At 49.5% G+C, this 22,708-nt stretch overlaps 6 protein-coding genes across 6 annotated transcripts; 4 read left to right on the plus strand and 2 right to left on the minus strand.

The window, feature by feature from the left end:
- Positions 1–73: 73 nt before the first annotated feature.
- LOC121592280 (zinc finger protein 91-like) lies at positions 74–13,906 on the plus strand. The gene is made up of 5 exons (XM_041913679.1): positions 74–304; positions 402–1,901; positions 2,452–3,805; positions 4,817–5,954; positions 12,221–13,906. The coding sequence occupies exons 1-5, from the start codon at positions 155–157 to the stop codon at positions 13,740–13,742; spliced, it is 5,664 nt and encodes a 1,887-aa protein (XP_041769613.1). The 5' UTR covers positions 74–154; the 3' UTR covers positions 13,743–13,906.
- Positions 2,179–4,091, plus strand: LOC121593612 (transcription factor grauzone-like). The gene is made up of 2 exons (XM_041916144.1): positions 2,179–2,373; positions 2,452–4,091. The coding sequence occupies exons 1-2, from the start codon at positions 2,266–2,268 to the stop codon at positions 3,814–3,816; spliced, it is 1,473 nt and encodes a 490-aa protein (XP_041772078.1). The 5' UTR covers positions 2,179–2,265; the 3' UTR covers positions 3,817–4,091.
- LOC121593611 (zinc finger protein 2 homolog) lies at positions 3,820–6,116 on the plus strand. Its single transcript, XM_041916143.1, has 2 exons — positions 3,820–4,479; positions 4,543–6,116. The coding sequence occupies exons 1-2, from the start codon at positions 4,372–4,374 to the stop codon at positions 5,989–5,991; spliced, it is 1,557 nt and encodes a 518-aa protein (XP_041772077.1). The 5' UTR covers positions 3,820–4,371; the 3' UTR covers positions 5,992–6,116.
- Positions 6,144–8,407, minus strand: LOC121593610 (transcription factor grauzone-like). The gene is made up of 2 exons (XM_041916142.1): positions 8,210–8,407; positions 6,144–8,109 (listed from the first exon to the last, which is right to left on the minus strand). The coding sequence occupies exons 1-2, from the start codon at positions 8,318–8,320 to the stop codon at positions 6,580–6,582; spliced, it is 1,641 nt and encodes a 546-aa protein (XP_041772076.1). The 5' UTR covers positions 8,321–8,407; the 3' UTR covers positions 6,144–6,579.
- Positions 8,544–9,487, minus strand: LOC121593618. Its single transcript, XM_041916152.1, has 3 exons — positions 9,208–9,487; positions 8,946–9,145; positions 8,544–8,858 (listed from the first exon to the last, which is right to left on the minus strand). The coding sequence occupies exons 1-3, from the start codon at positions 9,474–9,476 to the stop codon at positions 8,623–8,625; spliced, it is 705 nt and encodes a 234-aa protein (XP_041772086.1). The 5' UTR covers positions 9,477–9,487; the 3' UTR covers positions 8,544–8,622.
- Positions 13,907–18,694: 4,788 nt separating the features above from the next.
- Positions 18,695–21,046, plus strand: LOC121592281 (uncharacterized protein K02A2.6-like). Its single transcript, XM_041913680.1, has 2 exons — positions 18,695–19,110; positions 19,168–21,046. The coding sequence occupies exons 1-2, from the start codon at positions 18,695–18,697 to the stop codon at positions 21,044–21,046; spliced, it is 2,295 nt and encodes a 764-aa protein (XP_041769614.1).
- The last annotated feature ends 1,662 nt before the right edge of the window (positions 21,047–22,708 follow it).

The following is a 22,708-nucleotide window of genomic DNA, read 5'->3' on the forward strand; positions in this document are numbered from 1 at the left end:
AACAGTTGTTGGTAATAAATTCAAATGTCCCATTACCATTTGCGTATTTTGTTGGTCACTGTGCCGAGTTGACAGCTCGTTGACAGGCTACCGTCTACATGGATCTGTTGTGTACGAGCGGAGCGAACAAGAACAACAAACTTCCAGCTCCACCATGAATCAAGCCGAACCAGCCGCGGTATCGTCCGATAACGAAATGGATGAAAAGTGTCGCCTGTGCTTGGAATGTTGCAATTCCACCAACGCGACACCTATCACGGACGGCGAGTTTGGATCGAAGCTACAGAAGGTGTTCAAATTCCCGGTAAGTTCGATTGTTTTGATCTCCGACGAGACCAGAAGCAGGCACACAGTGTCGTGACCTATCACTATCGCCGACCTATCGCCGTCCCTACTTGCAGATACTGCCGGAAGATACGCTACCGGAACGGGTGTGTCACGAGTGCGTTACGATCGTGTCGGATTTTCACACGTACAGCAAGCGGATTCAGTCCAATCAGGAGCAGCTGCAGACACAGCTGAAGGAGCACAAGTTTCAACCCTTCGAGGTGGTTAAAATTGAAACGCTAGAAGCTGACGATTTCTACGATGCCGAAATGGAGGAAGCACGCGAACGGCTCGAGGAAGAAGCAACGGAACAAACGGTACATGTGAGCGTTACCCGTAAACCAGCCAAACGGGCCCCCAAACCCCCGGACACCGACGCCGCCGACGTGAGTGACGCGTTGCGAGAGGAAGCGGAAGGGGAGGAGGACGAGGAGATCGATGAAGAGGACGATGAAGATTTCGTGCCGAAGGTGGACCCCAAGGACGGTACGCTGAAAGTTCCCGTGCGGCGTCGCCGGCGGCTGGCGCAGGTAAAAGCGCCGCCGAAAAAGCGCACCACCCTGAAGACGGAAAAGCAGATGGAAAAGCTCGAGCCGGAGGAGCTGGCAAAGCAGCACGAGGAGGACAAGCGGATACAGGAGTTTTACAAGTTTGAGTGTGAGCACTGCTCGCTGCCGATGGACAGCTTCGCCGATCTGCAGGTGCACTATCGGCGAGAGCACAGCACCAAGGGGTACGTGCGCTGCTGCGAGAAGGTGTTCTATCGGCGGTTTCAGCTGCTGGACCATATTGCGGCCCACCAGGGCACGATCAAGTGTGAGGTGTGCCAGAAGAGCTACAAGAGCAGCCGCTATCTGGCGCTGCACATGATGAAAAGCCACAGCCGCGAGGAGGACCGGCCGTTCAAGTGCGACAAGTGCCGGCAGTCGTTCCACAAGGAGCACCTGCTGAAGGCGCACCAGGCCAACCATCTGTCGGAGAAGTGCCCGATCTGCGAGAAGGTGGTCTCGTCCAAGTACGCGCTCAAGACGCACGTCGCGCACATGCACGGTAGCGATAGCAACCAGATCTGCGACGTGTGCGGGAAGGAGTTCCGCACCAAGCAGGCGATGGAGCGGCACATCAACGAGCACATGGGGGTGGACGTGGTGCAGAAGGTGCAGTGCAACGTGTGCCAGCGGTGGTTCCACGGGAAGTACAACCTGCGCAAACACGTGCGCTTCATGCATCTGGAGGGCGGGCAGGTGTTTCGGTGCGACCTGTGCCCGCACGAAAGCCCCAACAGCCGGGCCCTGCTGGACCACAAGAAGCGGGTGCACGTGGTGGAGCGGTTCGCGTGCGAGCTGTGCGGCAAGCGGTTCAAGCGGAAGCTGTACCTAAAGGAACACATCGCGTCGCACACCGGCCAGCCGCTGTACGAGTGCGGCATTTGCGATGCCAAGTTTAACTCGAACGCGAACTGCTACAACCACCGGAAGAGCAAACATCCGGAGGAGTGGCAGGCGCGCCGGCAGGCCTTTTTCGAGGCACAGCGTAAAGCGCCGGACAGCGAGCTGAAGAAGGAGGAAGTTGCTTAAAGCGGGAAAGGGCATGCGAGCGAGGGATATGGCAATTATGCTGCATGATAGCATACAATAAACATTACCTTTTTTTACTGGACGATTTTGTATTTTTAACTGCCCCAAGTACGCCGAAGGGTTATTTATACACTTCCTTTTGCGGAAAATTTATTTAAAAAACTTATATTATTCGTTTATAAAATATTTAAAATCTCTTTTTAGACGCCGGAGCGACCATTTTGTGCAGCACTGTACACTGCTGTTGATGTTATTGTTCCGCGCCTGACAGACGCAGTCGGTGCAGTTGCTCGGATTGTTTGTGATGCGAAATTGCAGCGAAGCCAGTGGGGGTGAGCGATAGTGCAGCATTGCTAATAAAATGAATGAAAAGTGTCGCCTGTGTTTGGAGGAAGTGCAGTGTGCCATCGCCGTTTCGATAGTGGACGAGTCGTTTCAGCAAAAGCTGCGGAATGTGTTTTTATTCGAGGTAAAACAGCGCACCGTTGATTGTGTACATACACGCTCACAAACACACACACACGCGTTCGCTCTAACTTTTTTCCAGATCTCGACAGAAGAGCCCTTACCGGAACAGGTATGCCAGCAGTGCCAAACGACAGTGGCCGAGTTTCACGTGTACAGCCAGCAGGTGGAGGCGAACCAGCGCCAGCTAAGGTTAGAGCTGGCGACGGACACGGATGTTGAGCCGGAACCGGTCAAGGTAGAGCCGGACCTTAAGATTGAAATCATGCCAGCGGAAGGGCTGGAGGAGCTGCCGCCGGGCATTGAGTGTGTGGATGTGAAGGAAGAGTACGATGGAAGCATTACGGCCCAGTCGGAATCGGACTTGGATGCGAGCACGGACGATGAGTACATCGTGGCGACCCGGCGCAAGGTCCGTCGTAAAGCGCGCGAACGAAAGGAGCGAAAGGAGCGAAAGGAAGAGAGCGCGGAGCGGGGCAAAGACAAATCGGAAGGGAATGGGGCGGCCCGGCAGCAGGAGAAAGACGAACGGATCAAGGAGTTCTACACGCTGGAGTGCGAAATCTGCTCCATCCTGTTGGATGACTTTGTGCAGCTGCAGGAACACTACCAGCTGGTGCACGACACCCGCGGCTATATACGGTGCTGCAACAAGCAGCTCTTCCATCGGTACACGCTGCTCGACCATATCGCGGTGCATCGGGGAACGATCCGGTGCGAGGTGTGCGACAGAACGTACAAAACGAAGCGCTACCTGGCGCTACACATGGCCAAAAGCCACGGCACGGAGGAGGAGCGCCCGTTCAAGTGCGACCAGTGCGGGCTGGCCTATCCGAAGCAGTATCTGCTCCGGTCGCACCAGCTGATGCACGTGCAGGCGGAGTGCCACGTCTGCAAGAAGGTGCTGTCGAGCAATTACGCCCTCAAGGTGCACCTCACGCAGATGCACAGCGACGATGGGAACCAGATCTGTGCGACGTGCGGCAAAATTTTCCGCACCAAGGCGGCGATGGAGCGGCACATCAAGGAGCATATGGGGCTGGAGCCGATCGAGCGGATGCAGTGCGAGTACTGCCAGAAGTGGTTCAACGGGAAGTACAATCTGAACAAGCACATTCGCTTCCTGCACAACGAGCGGGGGCAGGTGTTCCGGTGCGATCTGTGTGCGCACGAGAGCCCGAATAGCCGGGCCCTGTCGTACCACAAGCAGCGGGTGCACGTGCAGGAAAAGCACGAGTGTGAGCTCTGCGGCAAGCGGTTCAAGCGGAAGCTGTATCTGCGCGAGCACATTGCGTCGCACACGAACGTGCCACTGTACACGTGCGAGTACTGCGGGATGAAGTTTAACTCGCACGCGAACCATTTTACGCATCGGAAAAACAAGCACCCGGAAGAATGGGAAGCGCACAAGCGGATGCGGATGCTGAAGAAGATGAGCAAGCATTGAGGATGGTTTACAGGGCAGCAGGATCTTGAGTTTGATTAGCGTATTTAGGTGTAGGATAGGCGCTATAATTAGGTGAATTATTTTACGCTCTTAGTTAGAAAAACGCTAGAGTGATACACGAACGCTCCAATTCGTTATTCAAAGACATTAGAAATGCGTTCTTATTTTTAGCACATTGCCAATTGGCATTAAACGATTGGCTCCCCAGTAGTTATGCTATTTTACCTGTTGACTTCAAAAAAAGTATTAATCAAAAATAATAAAGCAGAGATTTTTTTTTCTTCAAGTTTAAAGCACTATGAAGTAATTCTCGATTATAAGCCGATTTAATTTAAATTTTGAAATTCGACCTCTAATTTGCAAAAGCAGCATTTTTTAATTTGAGAATCCTTGGTGAAACTTTTCAACCACTTCAAGGGTTTACGTGAAACGTTTCAATGCAGCGCTGCAGGCGAACGTCAGTCGAAAGAATTGGCACAAATAAACAAACAAACATACGCCTGCTGCCTGTAGTGGACTAACGCCGATTTTTTGTAATCGGCAAAGCGGCACACAATGAGGGAAAAATGTCGTTTATGTTTAAAGAAAATAGGTGCCAGAAAGGGAGCGTCCATCACCGACGACGAATTCGGCGCCATGCTGAGCCGTGTGTTCACCTTCCCGGTATGTGTGCATTTTTCTCACCTGCTTCATCGGTGCTGATTTCTCTGTGCTGTATTGTTTTAGGTTGCCGTTACCGAATCCGTTTTGCTGGTAAATGTTTGTGCCAAATGTGCGTTGACGGTGCGAAACTTTAACGCCTTTAGTGAAGAGGTCGAGGCAAATCAGAACGTTTTGTTAAGCGAGTTAATGGTGGAACAGAAAGGTAGGGAATTAGATGATGAAAAGGTAGAGCATACTCAAGTAATCTCATCACGAGAGCCAACTGTGGAGCCAAAAGGACGGGAAGTGGAAGATGTTGAACATGGCCATTCACTGACAAAGCCTGTCCTAGATCAAGAATCTGCAACAAATGAAAAAAAGCCCGTGGAAAAGCTCGCTGATGATGATGGTGGGACCGCTAGTATGCTGCCAATAGAGGATATGGAAGTGCTGCTAAAAGAACAGCTGGATGATGACTTTTCCTCGGACGACAACAACAGCACAACGCACACCGATGACAAACCCCCAAACAATCGCAGCAAAAAGCCCGACCTGCACGAGAACGATCGCATCATTATGGAGTTTTTCGAGATGCGCTGCGAGCTCTGCCCGAAACAGGCCGAACAAAGCTTCGATCGGTTCTACACGCTGCAGCGGCACTATCGCGTGGCGCACCAGTGTCGTGGATTTTTGCGCTGCTGCGGCAGAAAGCTTTACCGTCGGTTTCGCGTCATGGAACACATCCAGTCACATCGCGGCACGATCCGGTGCGAGATTTGCGACAAGCCGTTCAAAAGCAAGAGCTACCTAATGCGCCACAATGCCGAGCAGCACGTGGCCGACGGACCGTCCTTCGCCTGCCAGCACTGTGAGCGAACGTTTCACACCCAGCGGCAGCTGAATCAGCACCTGCCCGCACACGAAACGACGGTGTGCAAGATCTGCGGCAAAACGGTGAACGTCCGGTACCTGAAGCAGCATACCGCACTGATACACGGCACGGTACGCCAGGGCTACATGTGCGATCTGTGCGGGAAGAACTTTTCCAGCAGCTTGGCGCTGGATCGGCACATCAAGCAGCACCAGGGCATCGAGACGATAGAGAAGCTGGACTGTCCGCACTGTGGCAAGCGGCTGAACGGGAAGTACAACCTGCAGAAGCACGTGCGCTGCATGCATGTGGAGGCGGGCAAGAGCTACCGGTGCGAGGTGTGCGGCCACTTCAGCCCGAACAGTGTGGCGCTGGAGAACCATAAAAAGCGGGTGCACACGGGCGAACACTTTGAGTGTGGGGAGTGTGGCAAGCGGTTCAAGCAGAAGATTTACCTGACGGAGCACGTGGCGGCGCTGCACACGCGCAAACCGCTGTACGCGTGCGAGTTTTGCGAGGCTACGTTCAAGTCGAGGGCGAACTACTACACGCACCGGAAGACCCGGCACCGGGCAGAATGGGAAGCGCTCAGGGAGGAGAGGAAACTAGGGGAGAGCAAGAGATTGTTTGTCGCGGCGGATGTGATCACTGGAGTCGTCTAGGGAATAGTTTGTTTTTAGAGATGTGTACGAGGTTTTGCTTTGTTCGTAATTACGAAAAGATTAAATTATTTTAATGCAACTCGACCCATTAGATATTAAATTGAATATTTGCAAAAGCACGCAAAATGATTTTTTTTATAAAATGGAAATTAATCAAAAATGAAAGAAATATGAAGAAAAAAAAAATTTTTTTTAATGTGATTTTTTCTAATTGCTAATGAAAATCCTTTTTTGTGGTTGCTTAATTTGTGCATCTGTTGACAGTTTTGTTAAATAATGATGCATCTTTCCCACCAAAACATTATCTCCGTATCAGCTCAAAACCCCCTCTGTGGAACCATCTCAGTCGGGACCTCTTGTTCTTGTGGACAGGTCTAAAACCATTTCACAAAGTCGAACTGTTCGGTGTGATTCTACTCACATGACCAGTATACAAATGTGTATCATTGCACTAGAAAATCGCGATTTTGTATAATTAAATAGCATTCGACCTTAAACTTTCTTAAATCCATACGTGACACCTAACTTATGATGGGATTTGGGAATATTAGTATGTGCGCTACATAGAGAAGCTAAGCTAAGCCTCTTTTACAAACTAACTGCCTGCTCCTGCTGCTGTTGCTGCTGCTGCTGCTCCTGTTGCTGCTGCAGCTGCTGTTTCCGGCGCTCTTCCCACTCCACCGGATGTTTGTTCTTGCGGTGGGAGTATTTGTTCGCGTTCGAGTTGAATGTAGCACCGCACACCTCGCAGGAGTAGAGCGGTTTGCGGGTGTGCAGGGCGGCCACGTGCTCCTTCAGGTAGAGCTGCCGCTTGAACAGCTTGCCGCACTCCTCACACTTAAACCGCTCCTCCACGTGCACGCGCTGCTTGTGGTTGGCCAGCGCCCGGCTGTTCGGGCACTGCTGCGAGCAGATATCGCACTGGAACGTTTGGCCCGCTTCCATGTGCACCAGCTTCACGTGCATCTTGAGCGCCCGCTTGCTGTTGAGCCACTTGTGGCACACCTCGCACTGCACCTGTTCGGCCACCTCCAGCCCGAGGTGTAGCTTGACGTGCCGCTCGAACGCCTGCCGGCTGCGGAACTCGCGCCCGCAGGTGTCGCAGATGTGGTTCTCCCTGTTGCCGTGCATGTTGATCATGTGCGTGCGGAGGGAAAGCGCACTCGCCAGCTCCTTCCCGCAGATCGTACAGTTGACCCGCACGTGCGACACGATGTGCGCCTTCAGGTGGCACTCCATCGCGTACGACTGATGGCACTGGGTGCACTTGTACGGCCGATCCTCGGCCTGCCCGTGGACGCGGCTCCTGTGCACCAGCAGGTAGCTTCGGCTGCTGAACGTTTTGTTGCACTCCTCGCACCGCACCATGCTCGAGCCGACGTGGTAGGACAGATGCTCCAGCAACCGGTACCGGCTGTGAAACGTGCGCCCGCAGCACTTGATGTAGCCGGGCGTTCGGTGCGCTCGATAGTAGTGGTTCTTCAGTGCGGTGAACGATTCCAGCTGCTCCTCGCACATCTCGCACTTCATGTCGTAAAACTCGCGCAGCTTTTGGTTGGTTTCGTTCGTTGCCTGGCACCGCCGCCCCACGATGGGAGATTTTTTCTTCTGCTCACCGGGCGACCTCGTGCCTGCCTCACTTTTCGGGGGCCGTCCGCGCCGTGTTGTTCTCGTGCGGTCTGCCGTGTCCGTCACGCGTTTCGACCTCCGGGGTTTCACCTCGTACTCACTGTCGTCTGAGTTATTGTTGCTGGCAGCGCTGCTGCTCGGAGGATTGTACTCATCCTCCAGCTTCATCCCATCGTCGAGATCACTGTCTATGGCCAGCTCGTCCAGCTGCTGCAGCTGCTGCTGTTGGCACTTTGAATCGGGTTCATTTTTACAGCTCTCCTTCAGCGCACCTTCAACCGTTTCCGCTTCTTCGAATGGCAGCTCAAACACGTCATAGTCGGCATCCGGGGCGGGCTCTACCTTGACCTCTTCGAAATACTTCTGATGCTGGGTCGACCACAGCTGATCCTGGTTGCTTTTCACCTGCTCATGGTAGGTGTGGAAATCGGACACCCTTGCCTCACACTGCACGCACACCGTCGATGGGAATGCTTCGATTGAGGTGATCTAAAACGAAAGGGAATCGTTAATAGCATTTCGTTGCTTTTTGTAAACAAATGGCCAGGTGTACTGGAAGCACATTTCAACGCGCGCTTTCGACACCTACCGGGAAGCTGAACAGTGTTTTAAGCTTTTCTCTGAAACCCTCCTCCTCGATGGTGGCGTTTGAGCGTTGATTTTCCAGCCGAGCCAAACATAATCGACACTTTTCGTCCATCGCTGGCTGCTGTACGCGTTTGCTGTAGGCGTTTGTTTATGGTGATATGTCAACAAATGAACGATTCCGTTTTGACAGCACAGCAGCGCACTAACACCAGCGAAAGGCAAACGTCCTTGCGCGCACGCACACCACTACTACCTACCGCGTTGCTATGTACACGCGCTATGTACACGTTCAATTAAGCTGTTTGCTCAATTAGCGAAATCAATTGCCAGACAGGTAATTTTCCACGGGGTTCCTTTATTTCAAACACACTATTAACGCCTACATTACATCCCAGGTCACGGTTGCCGCCCCGCCTATGGCCAAGATTTCTTCGCCTCGTGGCCACGGTATTTCTGTTTGTACTTCAGCCCGGTCACAACCGTCGAACTCTTCGGGAAGGCCGACTTTCCACCGAACATCGTATCCGTTTCCGGATGGAAGCGCACATAATCCTGCTGGATGTGGAGATTTTCCGGCAGCTCTACCGAGCGTATCGCATCGAGCGGAAGTCGTGTGTCGATTGGTGTTTGGTAGAATATCGTAGCATCCTCTGGAAGTACAAAAATCGAATTGAAAAGTATTTAGTACGCGTTGAACCGTTTGTTTTCGATATTGATTCGATGGACGTGTTTCTTACCCACGGTTTGTACCTCGTGCAGCATTGAATTCGGTACCCAATGTCCGAGCGCTTTGCCGCATGCCGACAGAAATGTAAATTTCTTCTCCATCCCACCGAACGGCTGCCTGGCGTCGGTCAAACCGTTCTCTTTGGCCAACTTAAGCACCTGCTCGGTAACGTTTTCCGGTGGCGTGTAGGGTTTGATTGTGCGCAAGTAGCTGCCGGATGGAATGGAAATAACGTTCAAATAAATGAATGTTAAGCAAAATCCACTCCTTACCCTCGAGCGGATAGGGATTGTGCCACTGATTCAAACCGCTTGCCCTCGTACAGCAAGCTTTGCTCTTCCGCCTCCGCACGCATTGCAGCCGCTTTGGCCTGATTGTCAAAAGTGCCGCTCGCGCGTCTAATCAGCTGTTCGCCAACAATATCAAAACGTTTTAGACCACCGTGCTTTAGATCGGTTTGCGGGGCCTGTTTTTGTTCAGATCGTTGAGCATTATCGATTAAATTGGAGGAAAAAACAAAGTTTCCACAAGCAAACAACATGCACGGGTGATGTATTGAAGTAATGGAGCATATGATAATATTGAAGGTATATAAAATATATTCCGGGAAGTGCTTGGAATGAGTTTCATCATGTGGCCTGTTTGTGGTGCTTTTAGCTTACCGGATGCGTTCCACAACATTCGTGGTAAAGCAAAGAAACGAAAGGAAAAGGCGACCAGATTGGAAGTTGAAGGCTTTCTGGATGCATTCCGGTAAGTCCATTTCATTTCTTCATTTAGTAGGTTAGATCATCTTTAAGCAACCTAACCACAAAACCGTGCTTGATCAGTGTTTAGAAATAGCGCTGAAGAATAGCCACAATCCAGAGAAAGATGGTTAGAAAGCTTTAATAACTTATCTGTATTTAGCTGGACAGGGCTATGCAAAATCTTATCCACTATCTTCCCGCATTTGTTTTTTTGTTGTTTTTTTTAGGAAAATCATGCTTACAAGTCTAAATCTGCTTCCATTTATACTTACTTACTTACTTATCCGGCGCTACAACCGCTTTGCGGTCTTGGCCTGCCTCAGGAGTGTTCGAAACCGCTCACGGTCTCACGCCTTCGTCTGCCAGTCCGTTATCCCGGCCTTAATTGCGGACGCCTCCACGCCATCTTGCCACCCCAATTAGGGCCTACCACGCCTCCTCTGTCCTTGTGGACGGCCTAAAATGCCTTTACGGGCTGGGTCGTCCGTTTCCATGCGTACAACATGGCCAGCCCACCGGAGCCTGGCGAGCTTGATACGCTGTACGACAGTGAGGTCGCCGTACACATCGTATAGCTCGTCATTATAGCGGCTCCTCCATTGTCCATTGTTCCACACATACGGGACCAAGTATCCTTCTGAGCATCTTCCTCTCGAACGCGGCTAAGAGGATTTCGTCAGATTTGGACAGTGTCCATGTCTCAGAGGCGTATGTGAGTACCGGTACTATATAGGAACAATATAGTCTTAGCTTCGTCCGTTGCAACAGATTCTTTGAGGTGAACTGATTTTTCACACTGTAGAATGACCGGTTGGCAGCCAGCATCCTTGCGCGCAATTCAGCTTGTATGCTATTGTCGTTGCTGACCTTTGACCCAAGATAGGTGAATTGTTGGACGACTTCAAAAGTGCGTTCACCTATCTGCACGTCACGCCTACGTAGATTCTGATTACAGGCGTCCCCCGAGTTACGACCCCCTCGAGTTACGACGATTCGCAGATACGACGATTTTGATTTTGACAGTTAAAAGTTGTCATTTGACAAGAAAATGATGTATTTTTTTGAATTGCTGGGCTGATAATCGTTATACACACATTTCCAAAGATTCCACAATTACCCTATCTTGAATATCTATATTGTGAACGGCTTTTAAAATATAATTATTACATTATCGAACATTATTTTAAATAAAATACACGATATCATAAATTCCAACTCTTCAAAATCGGTTATAAACTTAGTATTCATAGATATTCGACATACGACTTTTTCGACTTACGCCTTGCTTTGGGACATTTTTTCGGTCCCAAATACAGTCGTATCTCGGGGGACACCTGTATTTGTTAGTAGGCCCGCTGATGTTGCCACCATCAGTTTGGTATTTGCCTCGTTTATCTGCAATCCCAGGTTTTCTGCTGCCTGCTCGATCCCTTGGTAGGCTTCTGCTACATAGGAGAGCCGCAGCCCAATGATGTCTATATCATCAGTGTATGCCAGGATCTGGGTTGACTTATAGAAGATGGTTCCCGTAGTCTCCCCCCTCGAGTCGCGGATGGCCCTTTTTAGCGCCAGGTTGAATAGGGGACAGGCAAGCCCGTCCCCCTGGCGCAGACCCTTGGTGGTAGCAAAAGTCCTGAGAGTTTTCCATCCACCCTCACCTGGCATGTGACGTTGGTCATAGTCATTCTAACTAGCCTTATCAGTTTGGCCGGGATTCCAAATGAGCTCATAGCGTCGTACAGTTTTACTCTGGCTATGCTATCGTATGCGGCTTTGAAGTCTATGAAGAGATGGTATGTGTCGTGTCTGTATTCAGCCATCTTCTCCAAGATCTGCCGCAGCGTGAAGATCTGATCAGTGGTTCATTTTCCGTTTCGGAATCCTCTTTGATAGTTTCCGACTATCTCTTCGACGTGCGGGACAAGGCGATCCTGAAGGATAATGGAGATTATTTTATAGGCGGTATTCAACACCGTAATACCCCTGTAGTTGTTGCAGTCCAACCTGTCTCCCTTCTTGTATATGGGGTAGATGATGCCGAGATTCCAATCACAAGGCATCGATTCGCTATCCCACACCGATCCCGCTTCCATTTATAGTTCGATTGAAACGATCGTAATCTTCCGTATCGTAAATCTTCCGTGGTAATCCTTTCTTTCTATAGACGAAAAACTTTTAGACCAACTTAACTTTTATAGACCAACTTTTGCAGATGTCACGCATTCCAAGGTAGCACACACACACACGCCGACTCCGGTGTCGGTGTACGTTTGCCCGGCGGCGTGGGGTGGAGCGGGCGGGATGCTGCTGTTGCGCAGATTGATGAGCGCGGTGACCGCGGTGTTGCTGGTTAGCGCGTCGTTCAAAGCTGACCGATTTTTTCTTTCGACCGTGCGTGAATGTCAGACAGCTATTTTTGAATTGTGATTATGATCCGGCCGGATGTTGGGCTGGTAGAAAATGGTACAAAAGGGCTTGAAGATGGTTTGAAGGCTCGTTGATTTCTTGTAAAATAAGCACTTTTGCTTGTCTATTAATTACGGGAACGGATTTCATCCGCACAATTTATCGCACCATGCATCATTCCACTTCTCAATCGTTCGCCAGATGTTGAGCAAGCCGGTGCAGCTACTAATGCGTTCGCATTCGTCCTCCGCAACGCGATACACATCATCAAACCAAGACGAAACATGACGATAACAGCACCCATCGAAGGAAAGGCAATCCAAGCCCCGGCGTGCGTTGGTATGGCCGAGTTTCACGTGTACAGCCAGCAGGTGGAGGCGAACCAGCGCCAGCTAAGGTTAGAGCTGGCCACGGACACGGATGTTGAGCCGGAACCGGTCAAGGTAGAGCCGGACCTTAAGATTGAAATCATGCCAGCGGAAGGGCTGGAGGAGCTGCCGCCGGGCATTGAGTGTGTGGATGTGAAGGAAGAGTACGATGGAAGCATTACGGCCCAGTCGGAATCGGACTTGGATGCGAGCACGGACGATGAGTACATCGTGGCGACCCGGCGCAAGGTCCGTCGTAAAGCGCGCGAACGAAAGGAGCGAAAGGAGCGAAAGGAGGAGAGCGCGGAGCGGGGCAAAGACAAATCGGAAGGGAATGGGGCGGCCCGGCAGCAGGAGAAAGACGAACGGATCAAGGAGTTCTACACGCTGGAGTGCGAAATCTGCTCCATCCTGTTGGATGACTTTGTGCAGCTGCAGGAACACTACCAGCTGGTGCACGACACCCGCGGCTATATACGGTGCTGCAACAAGCAGCTCTTCCATCGGTACACGCTGCTCGACCATATCGCGGTGCATCGGGGAACGATCCGGTGCGAGGTGTGCGACAGAACGTACAAAACGAAGCGCTACCTGGCGCTACACATGGCCAAAAGCCACGGCACGGAGGAGGAGCGCCCGTTCAAGTGCGACCAGTGCGGGCTGGCCTATCCGAAGCAGTATCTGCTCCGGTCGCACCAGCTGATGCACGTGCAGGCGGAGTGCCACGTCTGCAAGAAGGTGCTGTCGAGCAATTACGCCCTCAAGGTGCACCTCACGCAGATGCACAGCGACGATGGGAACCAGATCTGTGCGACGTGCGGCAAAATTTTCCGCACCAAGGCGGCGATGGAGCGGCACATCAAGGAGCATATGGGGCTGGAGCCGATCGAGCGGATGCAGTGCGAGTACTGCCAGAAGTGGTTCAACGGGAAGTACAATCTGAACAAGCACATTCGCTTCCTGCACAACGAGCGGGGGCAGGTGTTCCGGTGCGATCTGTGTGCGCACGAGAGCCCGAATAGCCGGGCCCTGTCGTACCACAAGCAGCGGGTGCACGTGCAGGAAAAGCACGAGTGTGAGCTCTGCGGCAAACGGTTCAAGCGGAAGCTGTATCTGCGCGAGCACATTGCGTCGCACACGAACGTGCCACTGTACACGTGCGAGTACTGCGGGATGAAGTTTAACTCGCACGCGAACCATTTTACGCATCGGAAAAACAAGCACCCGGAAGAATGGGAAGCGCACAAGCGGATGCGGATGCTGAAGAAGATGAGCAAGCATTGAGGATGGTTTACAGGGCAGCAGGATCTTGAGTTTGATTAGCGTATTTAGGTGTAGGATAGGCGCTATAATTAGGTGAATTATTTTACGCTCTTAGTTAGAAAAACACTAGAGTGATACACGAACGCTCCAATTCGTTATTCAAAGACATTGGAAATGCGTTATTATTTTTAGCACATTGCCAATTGGCATTAAACGATTGGTTTCCCAGTAGTTATACGGACGTCACACGATGCGTAAACTTTGGCGTAAACTGGATTTCAGCCATACAACCCTATAATCTTTTAACAGGAAGTTTACGCTCTCCCATACAAATCAAGCGTAAACTTTTTGAGTTTACTCCTCGTGTGACGTCCGTATTGTGCTATTTTACTTGTCGACTTCAAGAAAAATGTTAATCAAAAATAAAGCAGAGATTTTTTTTTTTCAAATTTAAGGCACTTTGAAGTAATTCTCGATTTGTACAGTTCATAGAACTTTTTTTTACGCTGGCCCGTCAGATGAATAGCAATCTTGCACTGCATCCGGCGATGCACCTCGTTCAGCTCATCCCAGTCTCTCTATCTACTACCAAAATGTACGTGGTCTACGAACGAAAACTACAAATCTTCGCCTGGCGCTATCAGAATCTGAATATGATTTTATCATCCTCACTGAGACTTGGCTTACTCAGTCCATACCTTCTTCGCTCCTCACTGATGATCATTATCATATCTACAGGTGCGATAGGAATCTTTCCAACAGTGCCCTCTCACGTGGTGGGGGTGTTTTAATTGCATGTTCCTCTTCAATACCGACATGTGAAATCGCATCGCCTAATACCATACTGGAACAACTTTGGATCAAAACATTGCTGCCAGGTGTCTCTGTTTACTTTACTTACTTATCCGGCACTACAACCGCTTTGCGGTTTTGGCCTGCCTCAGGAGTGTCCGAAACCGCTCACGGTCTCGCGCCTTCGTCTGCCAGTCCGTTATCCCGGCCTTAATGGCGGACGCCTCCACGCCATCTTGCCACCTCAATTTGGGCCTACCACGCCTCCTCTGTCCTTGTGGACGGCCTAAAAAGACTTTACGGGCTGGGTCGTCCGTTTCCATGCGTATAACATGGCCAGCTCACCGGAGCCTGGCGAGCTTTATTCGCTGTACGACAGTGAGGTAAGGTCTCTGTTTACATCGGCGTTATTTACATTCCGCCTAGTCATGCGAATGACCCCGCAGTGATGAACGCTTTACATGATAGTGTACGTGAAATTTCAAGCCGCATTAAAGAGAGCGATTTATTATACGTCTTCGGAGATTTCAATAAACCTGACATCAGATGAGAGCTGACTAATACATCAGAAGCCACTGATTGCTCTCCATGTTATTCTGTCATGCATTATGCACCTTTATGCAATTCCGTGGCTAATACCGATTTCGTTGATGGGTTGCATAGTAGCGGTTTATTTCAGTTGAGTGGTATTGCAAATCAATCTGGGCTTCAATTGGATCTGGTCTTCGCAAACCTAACCGCAACCAATATTTTGTGCGACTCAAACACACCTCTGTACTCTGTGAATGGTACTTCGGCTCTAGAGAACTCCCTCCCATACGTAACACAATGTAGTATTCCACTTCTCAGTGAGGACTTTCATCATCCTTCATTGGATATGATGATTTACTATCCCGCACAATTATCCCACACCACCAACAGTCACACTCGCAGTACAGTCAATAGAAATTTCTTCAAAACGAATGTTGAACGTATGAATTCTCTTATTGTGTCGTTTGACCGCAATTTTGACTGCTCCAACTTTGCCACTATCGACGAAGCCACCGATTTCTTTAGCGTTTTTATGCGCTCAGCGATTAACTCCTGCGTTCCTGTCGCTCGACGAAAGTCTGGCCCCGATTGGTCTAATGCATCTTTAAGACGGTTGAAAAAAATAAAATCTAAAGCGTACGCGGATTATAGTAGAACGAGATCATCGCTGCATAGGAGAATTTTTTTCCATGCACTGAACAATTATCGTCGACAAAATCGTGTGCTCTACCGCTCCTTCATTTGCCGTACTGAAAGGCAACTATTTTCTAAGCCGACACGGTTCTGGAGCTTCTGGAACAAACGGCGCAATATAAGTAGTATCCCTCCGTCATTGAGCTACAATGGCGAAACTAGTATCGATACATCCGATATCTGCAACACTTTCGCCAATCGTTTCGCTGATGCATTCACCCTTCCTGTTCACAACCCTAACACTCTAGCAGAGACCACTCGCAATACTCCATCGGATGCTATCGATTTCATTATACCCACAATTGACGAAGCATTAGTTGCGCGCACACTCAGCGATATAAAACCATCTACATCATCTGGACCTGACAATATTCCCGCATACATTTTGAAGCACTGTCGTCAATCACTCGCACCCATTCTTGCCAAAATATTTAATGATTCCCTTATGCGTGGCACGTATCCTGCGTCCTGGAAACACGCGCGAATGGTTCCTATCCATAAGAAGGGCAGTCGACTTCATGCTTGCAATTATCGTGGCATTGTTTCCTTATGCGCTTGTGCAAAGGTGTTTGAGCTCATTCTATACAATCCACTACTCACAGCAGTTCAAAACTATATGAGCCCTAGTCAGCATGGATTTCTCCCAAGGAGATCTTCCACCACTAATCTTGCTGAATTTGTTGGTTTCTGCTTCGACCACATGGATCGTGGTACTCAAGTTGATGCAGTATATATCGACTTCAGGGCTGCGTTCGATAGTATCTCTCATGATATTCTACTCTCGAAGCTAATAAAACTCGGTTTCCTGGACTGGCACATCACCTGGCTGCGTTCATACTTAACTGGTCGTTCGTACTATATAAGCATAGGATCTCATCGCTCTCACTCCTTCAGCAGCTCCTCCGGAGTGCCTCAAGGGAGTAACTTGGGACCGCTACTCTTCCTCATCTATATAAATGACCTATCTTTTGTTTTACCGCCAGGCCAACACCTAATGTACGCCGACGACGTAAAAAATATTCGCTCCAGTTAGAAACGACAGTGACTGTGTACGCCTTCAAATGATCCTTGAGAATCTCGACAGCTGGTGCAGCAGAAACGCGCTCCAAGTGTGTGCTGATAAATGTCAGTGTATATCATTCAGCAGAGCCCGTAACCCTATCTCGTTTACATACACTATGCTCAACACGGCTTTGGTTCGCACGACATGTATCCGTGATTTGGGGGTGCTAATCGACCAGAAGCTGTCATTTCGCCCTCACATTGACAGCGTTGTTGCGAAGGGAAATCAGCTACTCGGTCTAATTACGCGGATCTGTAGCGAGTTTACCGATCCCATGTGCGTCAAGTCGATCTTCTGTGCCATCGTAAGGTCGTGCCTGGAGTACTGCTGCCCGATCTGGTGCCCGCTTGGCGTTGGTGACATCAATCGCCTCGAAGCCATTCAACGGAGACTCACCAGGTACGCGGTTCGACTCCTTCCATGGCAATCCCACCACGCTCGGCCCTACTATCATCAGCGGTGTCTGCTTCTCGGACTTGAACCACTCTGCTCTCGGCGTAAAAACGCCCAATGCCTTTTCATATTCCGGCTCCTTAACGGAGAGATCGATTCCCCGGCATTACTTCTTCTTCTTCTTCTTTGGCTCAACAACCGATGCCGGTCAAGGCCTGCCAACACACTTGTGGGGTTGGCTTTCAGTGACTTATTGATTTTCCCCCCATAGCAGGATAGTCAGTCCTACGTATGGCGGCACGGTCTATTTGGGGCTTGAACCCATGACGGGCATGTTGTTAAGTCGTACGAGTTGACGACTGTAATGCCGGCATTACTAGCCAGCATCAATTTGTTCGCTCCCTGTCGGATTCTTAGATCCAATTTCCATCTCCGTGTACCGCGTACCCGCAACAACCATAACCAGGGACACCCTATTATACGTATGTCCCTCGAGTTCAATGAAGTGTTAGATTTGTTCGATTTTAGTATGTCTACTTCCACGTTCAAGGAGAAATTGCGTCTACGTCACATTTAATGTTTGCTTATAACTAGAGGTTTATTTATATGCTCCTTAATTTAATTATAAGGTTGCCGATTAGACACGATGGTCCGTCGGTTTATATATGAAATTAAAAAAAAAAGCCCGACCTGCACGAGAACGATCGCATAATTATGGAGTTTTTCGAGATGCGCTGCGAGCTCTGCCCAAAACAGGCCGAACAAAGCTTCGATCGGTTCTACACGCTGCAGCGGCACTATCGCGTGGCGCATGTTTATATGTTATATGTTTTTGATCGCATGTTTTTTTAAACTTTTTCAATTATAAATATTGAATACATTTTCCAAAGTGATTATCGAAAAAGAAATAGCACAATTGCTTATATTTCAGGTAGCCGATCGCTGCATCGTCAACTTTCTCAACGATTCTCAAAGATTCTCAAAACCGATTTTGTTCTGATTCGACAAACGCTGAGAACGAGGATTTCTCAAAAGCACTCATGAGTGCTTGAGAAAATGAGTGTTGAGAATCCCCATGGCCCCGCGGCCTTATGGTGAATATTTTGCCTTAGTGAGCCAACCTGTATGTATCACGGCTCTCACTGATGAGTGCACGCATCTCGTGAGATGCCGTTAGGTTCGGGCTTATGACGTGATCCCCGAAGGATCACTCTCTCTCCGGCGCGCCTCCACATAGGATAGTGAATAAACGTTTTTATATGTGTTAACTTATTCGCGTGCATTCGTCCACCTCTTATTTTAAATACATGACGACAGACCTTAACAGTGGCGACGAGAATTCGTTTTAAAAGTTTAGTGTCTGTAAAGTAAAAGTCTGTGTTTTAACGTGTAAGAGTGTTAAAAAAAAAAAAAAAAAAAAAAAAAAAAAAAAAAAAAAAAAAAAAAAAAAAAAAAAAAAAAAAAAAAAAAAAACTCCACCATCACGTCAAAGCGGCGCAGGATGCATAGCGGAGATGGAGCGATGGAAGTCCCGATGGATGAAGACCAGCGACGATCATCGTTAGGCCGTATCGATTACCGTGCATTGACGGCCCAACAAACCGGTGAGGTTCCTTCCGTGTACGATCCGCCGGCCCATGTTCAACCTGGATCGCGCGGCTACGTGAGTCAGCAAGGGCAGTTAACACCGAGGCCAGTGCAGCTAGGACCATCGCCATCGCAACCAGCGCCATCGCAGTCAGCACCATTGCCATCCGTACAAAATGGCCAGATGGGTCAACAACCTCTGGATAACGCCGTCCTGCACCAAACCTTGCACTTGCTGCAACAGCAATTGCAGCAACAGCAACAGTTAATTTCGCAAATGTTGCAACAGCAGCAATTCGCGCCGCAAGCCCAGCAACAACCCGCACAGCAGTACCAGCCCGCCGTCCCTAGTAACCCAGAACTTATACTCGATGCTTAGGCCAATAGCATAGCAGAGTTCCGGTATGAAGCTGAATCTGGTGTTACGTTCGAAGCTTGGTTCACACGCTACGAGGACCTGTTTGCCAAAGACGCTTCGCGGCTAGGCGATGAGGCTAAGGAAACCGTCGATAAGCTGACAGCACTTTTTGGGTGTAGAGAATCTCTCCTTAGTAAGCGCTACAGATGCCTCCAGATCTGTAAAAAGCGCACGGAAGATTTGATCGCGTTCTCCTGTCGGGTAAACCGAGCATGCGTCGAGTTCCAGTTTGTGAGCATGAACGAAGAGACCTTCAAGTGCCTAATGCTGGTGTGTGGGCTCAAAGATGAGGCTGACAATGACCTGCGAACTAGACTCCTTGCGCGCATAGAGGAGTGGAACGACGTTACGCTTGAACAATTATCCGCAGAGTGTCAGCGTATTACAAGTGTGAAAGGAGACAGCGCTATGATTGCCGGAGAGACGAGTGAACGTGTTTTCGCAGTACACAGCGGAGAGAAGAGATCGCACGAGAAAGCAGCGCAGCAAACTAATTACAAGCGGTTCACGCCGTACCGTACCAAACGACCGTTCCGTGCAAAGTATGCTGTGTGTTCATCAACAAGCAAGCCAGCGAAGCCCTGTTGGTTGTGTGGTGACATGCACTGGGTGCGTGAGTGCACTTACCGTTCGCACAAGTGTCTCGACTGTGCAAGATATGGTCATCGTGAGGGGCACTGCAACACAGCGAGCAGAAAGAAGCGATTCAATGTTCGGCAACGGAATATCAACACTCGTGTAGTAACGGTCAACGTCCGAAGCATACGAGAGCGCCGCAGATTCGTGTCCATCGCTCTCAACGGAACAGCTGTTCGATTGCAGCTAGACACAGCTTCGGATATCAGTGTCATCGACCGCCGTACGTGGAGAAAAATTGGCAGCCCGCCGTTAACACCGTCATCCGTCACAGCTAAAACTGCATCGGGAGCGACACTGGTATTGGATGGTGAATTCAGCTGTGCTGTTAGTGTTGGTAGCCAGACGAGGCAGGCGACAGTCAGCGTATGCGGAGCAGCAAACCTACTACTACTGGGAGCCGATTTGATTGATGTTTTCTCCCTCTGGTCGGTGCCGATGGATGCGTTCTGCAATCACGTTGCAGTAGCAGGACAGCAATCGTTCCAGCAGCTTTTTTCCAAGGTGTTTACGGGAACAGGACTCTGTACAAAGGCGAGTATAAAATTTACCTTGCGAGATAATGTTCGTCCTGTTTATAGACCTAGCCGCCCAGTAGCTTACGCGATGGAGGAAACCGTGAGTCGTGAGCTCGACCGTCTTCAGGAGTTGAATGTCATCACTCCTGTAACTACTGCAGAATGGGCAGCTCCAGTGGTCGTCGTGCGCAAAGCCAACGGACTTGTTCGTATTTGCGGCGACTATTCGACGGGACTTAATGCTGCGTTATTCCCCCACGACTACCCGTTACCTGTACCAGAGGACATTTTTGCAAGGCTGGCAAATTGCAAGGTCTTTAGCAAAATAGACCTGTCAGATGCATTTTTGCAAGTGGAAATTGATCCAGAATACCGTCATTTCTTGACCATAAATACGCATCGAGGGCTCTATACGTACAACCGACTTCCACCTGGCATTAAGATAGCTCCTACAGCCTTTCAGCAATTGATGGACATAATGCTATCCGGTATCCAAGGCGTTTCAGTGTACTTGGATGACATAATCATCGGAGGTCCATCCGAAGCGGAGCACGACGCAACCGTAGTAGAAATTTTGAATCGGATTCAGAACTACGGGTTCACACTGCGAGCGGAAAAATGCCACTTCAGGGTTAACCAAATTAAATATTTGGGCCACATTATCGACAGCCATGGATTACGGCCTGATGCGTAGAAGGTTGAAGCTATTCGCAAGTTACCGGAGCCAACCAATTTAACCGAAGTAAGATCGTTTTTAGGGGCCATAAACTATTACGGTCGGTTTGTACCCAACATGAGAAATTTGCGCTATCCATTGGACGATTTGTTAAAGGCCGGAGTCGAATTTCGCTGGACGTCGGAATGCAGAAAAGCTTTTGAGAGCTTCAAGGCGATATTGGCTTCCGATTTACTACTAACCCATTACGATCCTAGACAAGCAATCATCGTATCTGCCGACGCATCATCAGTTGGCCTCGGGGCGACAATAAGCCATAAGTATCCTGACGGATCTATTCGGGTGGTCCAGCATGCCTCGCGCGCCCTCACAGCGGCAGAAAAAGCATACAGCCAAATTGATCGCGAGGGCTTAGCCATAATTTTTGAGATAAAAAAATTTCATAAGATGATATTCGGCAGAAAGTTTTTATTGCAAACTTTTGTGTTTCGGACAGGTGCACAATTGAGGATATTAAAGACACACGCGGCTCTTCTGTATCAACCACTTATATTCTAATATAAATAACATATATGCTACAAGACTGTTGTGCGTGTCGGGTCGCGGCATATGATCGAGTCCGACCCTCGGTAGCCCGATCGCTCCCGAAGCCCTTAACGGCCATTCGGACGTCGGATGCTGTCAGTTGCACGACAGCATCGAGTCGCGGTTACACTGCACCGTTTCTGTACACAACATCTCCCTCTCTTAATTCAGCTGGTACAGCTGCAACCTACGCGGCGCCCTTCTATCACGAGAAGAGCGGCGAGGTGGACCATTCATTTTTACACATACGCAGACAATGCTAGGGGAATGTTGTGCCACGATGGCTAAAACTGGGTGTGCTAAAATGCTAAAAATTGTGACGGCTATTTTGTTCCAGAAACTCTACCCTTAGCCATTAAAACATCCTACCGTAAATTAATACCATTATTTTCCATTCTTGTATCACTTAATTTCTAGCACTTCCTTGAGATATGTACCCTCTCGCCAGGGATCCTTTAACTCATATGCCCGTTTATAAATCATTATTTACGCCCACGCTAAGGTTCTTGCGACCTCATGTGTCTCCCTTTTCTTTGGTACGCTTCGTGACAAATTATCGGCGAGGGCTGTTTACGAAGGTAATTGGCGCTATCTATTCGACCTTCATAATTGCCATAGCTATATAATCTGCGCAGCATTGTATCACGTTGCATGGGCTTAACCACCTCATTGTAAGGGAATGGAATTGCATTTCCCGTGCCTGCTGCATAATCTATACCATCACCAGCCTTTATACTAGCTACTAGACATTCCGTCTGTTTTTGATCAAGCCTATCATGCTGCTTTAAATTTCTGCCCTCTCTATAGCAATAACTTTCAATGGGTGTTGACCACAGACCTAACAACTCAAACAGATCCGCACCGAATAGCATAAGATCATGTTTTGCCACTCTTATGGTTACTTCAGCCGTAACATTGCCTAGTGTGGCCTCACATAGAAATTCACCCTCGAGCATAAGACCAGCTCCTGAAGCAGTTCTCGCTGCGACGGAAAGGGGTTTGAGCCGGGGGCTCCCTATTTGTTTCCATGTACGCATGCCTATTATAGAAATATCCGACCCTGAGTCGAGTTGCAGGTGAACTGGCTTGTTGTTG

The sequence above is a fragment of the Anopheles merus genome, chromosome 2L (assembly GCF_017562075.2).
Source record: "Anopheles merus strain MAF chromosome 2L, AmerM5.1, whole genome shotgun sequence".
NCBI classification, from domain to species: domain Eukaryota; kingdom Metazoa; phylum Arthropoda; class Insecta; order Diptera; family Culicidae; genus Anopheles; species Anopheles merus.

Excerpts from the sequence above, each read along its gene's own strand:
- LOC121592280 (XM_041913679.1), top strand. The coding sequence starts at position 155 with ATGAATCAAGCCGAACCAGCCGCGGTATCGTCCGATAACGAAATGGAT. Across the intron at positions 305-401 it reads AGAAGGTGTTCAAATTCCCG|ATACTGCCGGAAGATACGCT; the intron begins GTAAGTTCGATT and ends CCCTACTTGCAG. Across the intron at positions 5,955-12,220 it reads CTAGGGGAGAGCAAGAGATT|ATTACGGGAACGGATTTCAT; the intron begins GTTTGTCGCGGC and ends GCTTGTCTATTA.
- LOC121593612 (XM_041916144.1), top strand. The coding sequence starts at position 2,266 with ATGAATGAAAAGTGTCGCCTGTGTTTGGAGGAAGTGCAGTGTGCCATC. Across the intron at positions 2,374-2,451 it reads GGAATGTGTTTTTATTCGAG|ATCTCGACAGAAGAGCCCTT; the intron begins GTAAAACAGCGC and ends ACTTTTTTCCAG.
- LOC121593611 (XM_041916143.1), top strand. The coding sequence starts at position 4,372 with ATGAGGGAAAAATGTCGTTTATGTTTAAAGAAAATAGGTGCCAGAAAG. Across the intron at positions 4,480-4,542 it reads GCCGTGTGTTCACCTTCCCG|GTTGCCGTTACCGAATCCGT; the intron begins GTATGTGTGCAT and ends GTATTGTTTTAG.
- LOC121593610 (XM_041916142.1), bottom strand. The coding sequence starts at position 8,320 with ATGGACGAAAAGTGTCGATTATGTTTGGCTCGGCTGGAAAATCAACGC. Across the intron at positions 8,110-8,209 it reads AAACACTGTTCAGCTTCCCG|ATCACCTCAATCGAAGCATT; the intron begins GTAGGTGTCGAA and ends CTTTCGTTTTAG.
- LOC121593618 (XM_041916152.1), bottom strand. The coding sequence starts at position 9,476 with ATGTTGTTTGCTTGTGGAAACTTTGTTTTTTCCTCCAATTTAATCGAT. Across the intron at positions 9,146-9,207 it reads CAATCCCTATCCGCTCGAGG|CTACTTGCGCACAATCAAAC; the intron begins GTAAGGAGTGGA and ends TCCATCCGGCAG. Across the intron at positions 8,859-8,945 it reads GCACGAGGTACAAACCGTGG|AGGATGCTACGATATTCTAC; the intron begins GTAAGAAACACG and ends TTGTACTTCCAG.
- LOC121592281 (XM_041913680.1), top strand. The coding sequence starts at position 18,695 with ATGCATAGCGGAGATGGAGCGATGGAAGTCCCGATGGATGAAGACCAG. Across the intron at positions 19,111-19,167 it reads CAGCAACAACCCGCACAGCA|CATAGCAGAGTTCCGGTATG; the intron begins GTACCAGCCCGC and ends TTAGGCCAATAG.